This window comes from Rhopilema esculentum, chromosome 16 (genome assembly GCF_057945365.1).
Source record: "Rhopilema esculentum isolate cy_ngs chromosome 16, ASM5794536v1, whole genome shotgun sequence".
NCBI classification, from domain to species: Eukaryota; Metazoa; Cnidaria; class Scyphozoa; order Rhizostomeae; family Rhizostomatidae; genus Rhopilema; species Rhopilema esculentum.
This window is the reverse complement of record NC_142830.1, coordinates 10539857-10550189: the sequence shown is the minus strand read 5'-3', so window position 1 is coordinate 10550189 and position 10333 is coordinate 10539857. Positions and strand designations below refer to the sequence as shown.

The following is a 10333-nucleotide window of genomic DNA, read 5'->3' as shown; positions in this document are numbered from 1 at the left end:
CGTGCGATGAGAGCAAGCCTTCAAATGATCTGCATGTTAAACCGTAGGCAATCGAAAGAACTTGCAAAACTATAGTCAATAGAAAGAACTTATCGTCAAAAAACGTTAGTCAATAAACTAAGGTCAGAAGTTCTTTAAAGTCTAATAGAGAATGTCTTTTCTTTTAATAACAGTGTGACTCCTGGTCTTATTTTTATGTTGATTGTGGTGAAACTGTGATAGTGAACCATGGCGGCAGTTTCAACAAGATTATTCTCTTGTAATGCGATTAATCTTCAGAATGATAATGGTTTGCAAGAGTTATAAGAAACTTCACTTGAGAGTATCATTTAGTATTCGTTGTTTCTGTAGAACCCAATCAGTTCATAAAAACACTAGACATTTTTTATCCAAGTTAAATATTTCATTCTTACATTGACTCTTATCGTTTTTAAAGACTTGAAAATCGGCTTTTAATCGCTCTGCTTACCAGAAATTTCCCCTTTACTTTCGTTGACTTTCAGCAATCCAATCTTCTTTAAATACAAGCTCAAGACAAAAAATCCAATATTTTAATTAAATGAAATTAATTAACAAAACTGGTACATGTCTAGCCACGATAATTTACAGATGAACTAAAGTTTTGTTCAAAATTAACAAGCTTTAGAAATTTTGCTAGTTTTAGGATTTATTCAACTAATGTTACTGATGCAAATTCGTTTTAATGTTCACCCTTGACGTTTTGCTGTTCAGCAAGTGTTGTCTAAACATGCTATCATGCATAAAGGAAATGTTCCTACAGTAGCGTCTTGATGAAATGCGTTCTTTCTTGTCTGTTTGTAGCCGTTAATTTTAGTATAATATGACATGCTTTATTGCTCTCATTGGCGTAGTACTGTAGTTTTGTAGTAGCCTTAAGCTAACCTTTACTCTTAATCAGGAATGTGTTGCTATCGAAATAACCAGGACGGGAGGGAAAGGTTCTTGCCAAAAATGTCGCGAAAAACAATAGCAAAAGTAGAGATAGATTACTGTTTGCCAATAACAAGGGGAGACCAGCCCCTCTGATTTGACTTCGCTTAGGGGGCGCAGGATACCTTCTACTGCTATGATCTTGAAATGAATCAAATTTTAATGAAAAAGCAAAAGTATATGTTTGAGGTTTATATCTTCGTTATGAGTAATATATACACTTTAAATTCAAATATTCTAGTTTAAAAATCAAAATTCTTGTTGCTTTCTCTACCAATTCAACACAAGAAAAATGTTTATTGTTTAGTGTACTCACGTATTATAAACTAAATACAAGACAAGTTTCATACATTAAAATGAATACTTTAAACTAAGTCAATCAAACCCCAAAGACAAATATTCCACCAAAAACCTTATATCTATTAATAACATCCTTATTACATTTAATTACATTATTAGTTAATTGATTAGTTCGAAAATACACCCATAGTACACCTCAACTGTTTATATACAATGATATCATAATGTGATAATCCCTAAAGTCTATATAATGGGTAAAACGTTGTTTGACTTCAGAATGTTCAAAACATAGGGATCTTCTTTTCGATAGGATCTCTGCAAATAGGGCACATCTCAAGCGACGGAGAGCAGATGTCACATGTTCCATGGCCACAAAGGAACATGACGTTCTTCTGTCTGTCAAGGCAAATTGTGCACGTGTTAACAGACTCGATTTCCTTCACCTTTGCCTCGAGGTTTTTCAAAGATGCCAACAAGTCATCATATCGTACCGAGTCTGCATCATTTGGTGCAGTCAATGGCTGCATGTCTAAAACCAAAGCAGAACATTCTCACCATTTCATGCAGTTAAACATAAGATAAATACAGAAACCGCAGAAGAGGGAGCTGAGGGGTTAAAGGATTAGCAACTCCCTCGAACAATTTCCAAAACGTACTTAAAACCGTGTAAAAATTGCCTTACTCTTGATTTCTATCATTTTAAGCCATTGTGTGGGTTGTAATGATGACATAAGAGGTGATTTGTTGCATTGTTAAGTTAACTACTGTGGGTACCAGAGCCACATTAATTCGAGCTATTATTGTATTAGCTAGTAGAATGTAATGTAGTAGCGTGGTGGCTCAAAACTGGCTAGGGGGCACACATTTTTGCTCCCCCTAGAGAAATATGTCCTTGGTACATCTCTGTCAGGCCTGAAAAGACTTCGATGTTAAGACCGATCAAGGGCTTTGTAAAGACCGCTACCATGGCAGCCAGGAAGAAACCTTTTTTGAAATATATCGCTTTAGGGACGGTCAAAAACTGCATTTTAATATCTACAGTGCACGTAGGTATAACCTCAATGAAGATGCTAGGAAATATTCACTTATTGCTATCATTATGTCCAAAAGTTTTATCTGTTTTGAATTGGTCATGACCACGACATGATAACAGTCAAGGTCTAACGAATTTTAGGAAGACGTTAAACAATTATACTTGAAAATGGTAATATCATACTACAAAAAATACATCGCTAAACAGCTTTGTAAATTTGATCGCTTAAATTTCCGATATGAGTTTTGTCTCGTATCCTATCCAACTTTTGTACAAACTAGGAGGGCAAGCTAGGGTAAAAAAATATGTATTGCAAAGCAAATAACATATAATTTTCAAATCATCAATTTACACTTTCTGTCATACGAGCGCTAATAGCTTGTGCATCATCGAAAGTTTACTATTCATGGTTGGAACTGTTGTGACCTGTAGTTAAGCTTTATAGACTAGTAATACACGGACTTTGTTAACTGTAGGCCCTTTAATCCCTCACATAGACTACCAAGTCCCGTATGTGGGGAACTGGGCCGAGCACATAATGATAATTAGAATGATAGGATATGACAGAAATGTAGGCTTACGAAAATTTTACAGTGGTTCAACAATCGGCCCATTTGATCTGATTATGATTAGATCTACGAATAGCTTTTACATACTTTTATCAAACTTCTGCCTGATCTCCATTTTGCAATGAACACATTTTGCCATTCTCCAAGCACATGCTGTAAATTCAAAACATTAATTATAAAAGAATGGTTTACTTACAAAATAAACAGCGCTATAAAAGAAGCCTGGTTGCCCCTGACAGAGTCTGGTTACCTGTCATCTTAAGATACATGTGCCAGATAAATCAGAAGGATGAAATTTGCCTTTTGTGATCTTTAACTGGTTTCTGTAACCGATCTAAAAAAAAACTGGATCGAGCTTCCAGGGGCGTCGCCAAAGAAGGGGGTACAGGGGTGCAATACCCCAAACATTTTGTTCGTCGGCACATTAAAGATTTTTGCAGGGCAAAAGAAATAATTTTTGTACTCACTCTGTAACCTTTTGCAACAATTGTAGCATATTTACATTTCTGTGTAGTTAAATTTTAAAGTATGGCACTCGAGTGAGTATAAACTTTGAAACAGGAACGCAAACATTAGCATGTAAAAGTACTTTTTTTTACCACACCTTAAGAAGTGAGACACGCCCTTTTTGTTGGCAAAATTTCAGAAGTGAGACACGCCCTTCCAAACAATTTTCTTGGCGTCTTCCCCCCCCCCCCCCCCCGCAAGCTTCTCCAGCCCAGCGTTGATTCCACCTTGTAGCGTCCATCTGGGGACCTCGCCGAGTTGTATGAGACTAAAGAGCAATCATGTTTCAATTCAACTTGCTTTTTAATAGCGAAATTTAAAATAACCGTTGAAACAAGAACTTGCAGCATTCATAAGTGACGTTAAACATTTTTGCCGCGGTATTTAGTTCATGAAAGAGATAATCCACTGTTAATTTTTTCTTAGGCCTGTTGCTTCTTAGATTACTTAATAATTCAATGATTAATGCATGGTTCACAGCGCTGCACTGTGTGTTTACCATTTCTACCCACGGCAGCCCTAAGTTTTAGGCGCGAGAGGTCTCAACATGGAGAGACTCGATCGCCTCCTCGTGCTGATGTAGGAGAACAATAGGTTGTTCGATCCAGTCTTTTTTAGATCAGTGGTTTCTGCATGCTTCATGACAGCAATGTCTACTTAGCTCACTTTTATTTAGATCACAATAAAGTCACCACATTGCTCGACTTCGTCATGACAAAATGCGACCAAACCTACTCAAGAATCTAGGAGTAGGTCTAGAGAAACTGGCCTTTTGGAGAAAACTGTTAAGTGAACGCCAGATACAGCTTATTTTGAGCTTTGAGATTTGTTTTGGTTTTTCTTCGGTGTTTGAGCAGAAGATTTATCGCTTAATGATATTTTTAAAGATTGTTGACGGTGTTGCAAAGGAACATATATACTAGCAGTAAAAATTATAAGATGTAGACATTGCTCTGTGAAAAATGTTCCTCTACACTCTAGAAAAACCCTGTGGTCAACTTGTTGACAAATCTTATTTCGTTCACAATACAGGGTTTTTCCATACCTGAGCAACAAACAACATGCTTGCACGGCTCAAAGAGAACTTCGGCAATCTTCTCATCACAGATTAAACAGTCAGAAACCGCAACCTTCTTTGAGTAAGACAAAACATCTTCCTGCAATACATAAAAGATTTTCATATTTCAGGGTATTATATGATTATTTAGAAGACATAAAAGATCTGAGAAAGAGGAAAAACCAAAAAAAATTCTTATTGATTCCTGTAATATTTGATATAAACATTTCATTATCCAATGACCACCCTTTACTTGCGCAACGCAAGCCGCAACACAATATAGGCTACGTCATATATTTTAGGCCTTCTTTCTATCTTTATCATTCATTAACCGAGTTCTGTTTTCACTACGATAGTTTTTTCTGTTAGCCTTTACAAACAATCTTGCTTTACATTACTTATTTTCATAACGTCTTTTAACGATCTTGATATCATTTATCTATCGCTTTTTCTGTCACATTGTTTATCTTATCACATCAATCATTTCATTAAACACTACAATGCGAATATTTTTGAAGAGCCACCTAGAATAAGATGATCTTTTAACCATCTCTGAATTAAAAATGATAAAAAAGTGCAAATTTTGAAAGCCAATCTTACCTCGCAAATGAAACACCTGCAAAAATAGCCGGCACAGTCCAAGCAAACGGCGATGTCACCACACGGCTCAAAACAAGCATCTGTGCCGTTCTGTCGGCATAATCTGCATTCTTGATAGCCAAGTGAGCCTTCTGAAGAGATGGAACAGTACTGGTTTTCGTTACTGTGACCGCTGCTCGAGATGGACTGCATACGATTTTCCGTGGCTTCTCTTCGCATGTAGTTGACGTACCTGTCACAGAAAATGCATATGCGTAGATAGGAATATTCATAGAAGGAGCGAGAAATTAGATTTTCCGACAAAAGTCTAATTACACCCTTTTTTATTATAAGAATAAAGAATATTAGAATATTGAGGCTCAGAATAATTGAAATTTGAGAACAATTTAAGATGATAGCTCAAGCTTCAGCAAGAATTAAATTTTTTGTTTATTTGAGCCTTTTTAGAATGCAAAACAAATGTGAGTTTCACGCTACATATCTTGAAATAAACGTATTTGGCCTTGAAGTCATTACCACTATGATTCAACCCGGTTATACATTCAAGAATGATTTAAGGAGTAATCTTACGCTAAAAATAAAAAAATTCAAGAATATTGTGGGTCAGCAAAAACGAGGTATTCTTATTAAAAAATGTATGCATCCAAAAAGCATGAAACTTCACCATAACATAACGACATTAGAACTGAAGTAAACAGTAGATGAAGTCTTACCGTTTGCTCAAAGTCAATTATCATAAATCATATACTACTACAAGAATTTATGGTCTTGTATTTTTAAAAAGGCATTTATAGCTACCATACCTTATTGAAAAAAATGCTTATCTCATTAAAAATAACGGAAGAAATCGTTAGATTCAGCTCTAAGATCCTTCCACTAAAATTCTTATACAGATCGTGAAGGCAACCAGAAGATATTTCTGACAAGATCAAAAGTTTTCCGACAGAATCACTGTTAAGCTTTAGGGGGCGGATTTTTGCTTTCTCTGAACCCCCTCCCCCCCCCAATTACACCACTGAATAAATGGCCTCTTTTTCAAGTTTATGTTCAATAGCTCGAAATTTGGAACAAGTTAACGAACTGAGACACACAGATAGAGAGGCAGTCAAACAAAAACAAGCAAAATGACAAAGAAACCATTCTGAAAGAAACGTTATTTCCCTTTTATGAGAAGTTATATGCCTTATCATGCGTTTCAATTAAGTTGGATCGCAATAATTACATAGCCTTTATGGTGCTTTATGGTACATACTTTTCATTGTATTTCTTTACAGCACTCAAGACTTCGGATCTTGGGCATGCACCAAGTGCAGTTAAACCATTTGCATTTTTCATGCCGACATCTGCTCCATTTTTTACAAGATAGCAACCAAAGACAATATCGTTGCTGAGCCACGTCTTCTTCAAATCCAGCTCTTCCAGAAGCTAGAGTAAACATGCTTAGATAGAGCATTTGTAATCAAACCAAGGGCATCAAGGATTAGAAATAGTCTTAAGTTGTTAATTTGAGAAAAAACATTTACTATGACGTCCAATTAACAGGACTCAACTGCAAGGATTGCAAGGTCTGCAAGGACTTAAGGTCAAGGACAGGGATAAAAAAAATGACAAGGACAAAATAGAGTAATGGACAATGAAAAGGACAAAAGAAAAGTACTAAAACAGGAGAGAAGGGACAAGGAACAAAGAACAAAGGAGAAGAAGATGATTTCTAATAACTCTCTCTATAAGATGTATCTTTACTTTGGAAACAAGTTCTTTAGATTACCTTCTTGATTATTTGTTTGTTCTCAATCCTTAGTTGATCTTTTTTGCCAATATAACGCTTCAGAGGAACACAATACCAGACATGCTCCCTCAAGGACTGTCTGTCTTGCGATGATATTGTCATATGTAACGCAGTGTTGCCACGCATATCACTTGCATTGATATCTGCACCGCTCTGGATGAGGTAGATTGCCGTCGCAAGATTGCTTGTCATAATGGCAATATGAAGCGGTGTGCGTTGATCAAGATCTCTCGAATTGACATCATACCCTGCCTAACGAAAGCCGAGTGGAGAAAGTCATTTTAAAAGTAGCAAACAAAGTGATTAGGGGAAAATATGGAGAAAGCAGAGATAATGGTTGCAACACCCTGAAGCAAATATTTAAGAACCTGATACCGATTGTTATTATACTAGAGAACTATCATATAGATAAATTACAGCACTGTTTATATACCGATAGGCTGCCGGTTTACAAAATGAAAAGAGCAAAGAAAGTTCTAAAAACAATGTATAAACTAACAAGCATATTGTTTTTAATTAGCGATGCTAGACAAATTGTTTCTAGTGTCAAGGTCTCCCATTTCACCAATAGGGACAACATATTATCGATATCGATTGTTGTGGATTTGATGAATTCCTAGTTGACATATCATGAGTTATAGGCCTATAATCAGTTGTTCTGACTTGCTGGAGATTTGATGTTGCTAAAGAATTATACCTGAAGATTTTTCGGCACCCTTCATACATCCGCAGGCTCACTAAATCTGACAAGTTTTTACAATTACTACAACATTTGAAAAACCAAACTTCAGTTACGATACTTTACTCAAATTGATTACTGACTTGTGTATAGAAGTTTAAATATTAATGTATTTCAGCTTGCTTTATTCTCGAAAAGTATTTTCACAACAATATTCAACTACCATGTACAAAGTTGTACTTTGGTTATATTAATTCGTGTATTGAACTTCAGATCTGGTGTGATTGCCAAATGTTTCTGCGAAATAATACTTTCTTCCCAATAGTTAATCAGTTTGTTTATTTATTTTCGTTTGTATACTTCTTGTGAATCTGTTATGAGATTGTTCGGTTTAAATATTCCGGAAATCATTATTTAGTATAACTACTTGGCAATGCTCCCATCATTTCTTGGTGCCTTGACCAGAGAATAGGTGGGTTAAAATTTGATTTTGCTTATTTTAAGTATTTGAGTTGGACTACGAATCGTTATATTGTAGTTTGAAAGAACTGTGGAGATCCACGCCAGGGACAACTATTTTGGCAGAAAGTAACGTTCCATATAACTTTTTTTGGCAATGTTTCTCATCATGGTATTAAATTGTTATGAAGATTACCACTTACTTCGTTGACCAGAAATTTCACGAGTTCGAGGTTTGATATTACAGCATAATGGAGTGGAGAAGGCCCGCTGCTGGGGCGCATCATCTGATTCGACATAAGCTTGAACAATATCTCAGTGCCACTAAAACAGAAAAACCCTACAGCACTCATCGAAAATTAAGAATATCATCCTCGCATAAATAATTGAAGCTAGGGGATTTCAAAGCAATGTAGACGAGGAAAAGCTTTGGGCAGGTAAGTATAAACTTTTTGCCAATTTTTATATTTTTAAACTCATTGGTGCTTGTTAGACACCTTGAAGATAATTTATATGCACGTGCAGTCCAAAACAACAAACCTGTCAAAATTTTCTTAAGTATAGTTAGGCCATTTTGTTAAATACCCCTTAACCCATTCATTGTTAAGCCTGGTTCCCATAAAATCGTAAGAGGGTCGGCGACGTTCTGCGACAGTCTGCGTCAGTCTGCGTTATTCTCCCGTCTTTATGGAAACACTTTCTTCCGATCATTACGACTGCGCCGACTGTGAATCGCAAGGGTCGGGAGAGTTGATATGAGTTCAACTTTCTCGACTCTTACGATTTTATGGGAACCTGGCTTTAGGATTTTCTCTATGTGTTCATTTTTGCTTATGATGATATATATTTAGCACAAGTTACATTGTATACGGCCTGTTCGTACGTCATATGGCCCGCGTCATAGCGTTACGTTAGCGACGTCCCCTTCCATTGTTTATTTTATGGGTGCGGGATTTTCCCAGCATTTTTTAGGCCTAGTCATAGGTAACTCATTCTTTACCATATGTTGTTGTTTTACCATTTGCGTAGTTTTCTATCATTTTTGCATACTTTAGATTTAGATATGTTTACGTTGCATGGCATCATTTAACCTAGCCCTTCCTTTTTCTTGTTATCGGCTAGTCACCATAATATTCGTGTATCACTAATTTTAGATGCCATTCGTACATATATAATAATTATATACAAGTTGTAGTTTAAGTTCAGTGAGATTGGGGCACGGGAAGCTGTTTGAACGAAACTCTGTCACTCGTCGTAAGGCTTTGGGTTAGGTTAGGTCCTAGTATGCTTCGTAGCTATGTTTTAGTTGTATCAAAGTGTCTGGGTTATAAAAACAGTGTATTTCTGGCGTTTTACTCTCTGGGTTCGTGACACAAAACAACAAACTAATGAGTCTTGTAAATAAAAAACCAAGAAGGCAAGAAGGCCGAGTTATCCTCGGCTTACTGAAGTCAATAAGACGTTACTGCTACGCTTTACCACACCCAAATACCTCTCAGTTAATGTTCTTATTACGATCTTTAATTTGTTCTATGATTCAAGGCTAAAGCTCAGTTCAGTTCAGATTGCCATAGCTCTAAGAGATCCGTAGACGCTCAATCGCCATATTCCGCGCGTTGCAGAAACCACGACACCAATTTCTGATGTTATCATCTTGGGCGTCCAACTCGGTTTTTCCCTTGCAGCCTGGCGTCTATAACATTGCACACTTAACTCTCTGGTCTACGTCTCCAGTGTGCATACAAGCACGTAAATTTCCGTTGTTTTATCGAGTTCAAAAACACTTTCAGATTTATTCCAATCGCCTGTCTGACCCACTCATTCGTTTTCATGTCAGTCCAACGGATATTCAGTACTCTCAAGGCTTAAACCACTCCAGTAAACTGATATAGTTCAATTAATAAATGTTCACTTGATAGGGCACAAAATGTGAAAGATGTACTGGTTTTCAAATGACAAATGTAAAGCGATGGTATAACCACCTACAGTATTCAATGGCATAGCCACCTAGAGAGAGTAATGGCATTTAATACACATGTGATATTATGAAAGAGAACGTTGTTTCAAAAAATCCATTTAAAATCATTAGCCAACATCACTTACAACAAACTTCCGCAAACAGAGGCGAATTGCAAGTAATCGAGGTTGGATTTTCCCGCCAAAATAGTGGTATCAAGGCGCTTGCTGGAAGTAACAACTTTGATGATTTCTTCATTTCCAACTGATAATGCATGATGAAGAGCAGTGTGCTTGTTTTTATCCTGTATAAATTTGATCAGTGGCCTTTAAAAAAGTTGGTCATGAAATTGTTGGCAGTGTAAATAGATAAACGGATACAAGATAGTCACCGTGTGGTGTGATCGCCATGATGTCATAAGAAAAAGTTAAC

The 10333-nt window shown here is 36.5% G+C and overlaps 1 protein-coding gene across 1 annotated transcript in view; it reads right to left on the bottom strand.

The window, feature by feature from the left end:
• Positions 1 to 396: 396 nt before the first annotated feature.
• The window catches only part of LOC135682587 (E3 ubiquitin-protein ligase mib1), a 28916-nt gene continuing 18979 nt past the window's right edge, over positions 397 to 10333 (bottom strand). Inside the window, exons 11-18 of the mRNA XM_065197548.2 lie at positions 10048 to 10205; positions 8148 to 8268; positions 6786 to 7058; positions 6270 to 6442; positions 5018 to 5249; positions 4406 to 4517; positions 2941 to 3006; positions 397 to 1780 (exon numbers count right to left, since the gene is read on the bottom strand). Of these exons, the coding sequence (XP_065053620.2) occupies positions 1533 to 1780; positions 2941 to 3006; positions 4406 to 4517; positions 5018 to 5249; positions 6270 to 6442; positions 6786 to 7058; positions 8148 to 8268; positions 10048 to 10205 (1383 nt within the window). The 3' untranslated portion in view covers positions 397 to 1532. The remainder of the gene's footprint in view (positions 1781 to 2940; positions 3007 to 4405; positions 4518 to 5017; positions 5250 to 6269; positions 6443 to 6785; positions 7059 to 8147; positions 8269 to 10047; positions 10206 to 10333) is intronic.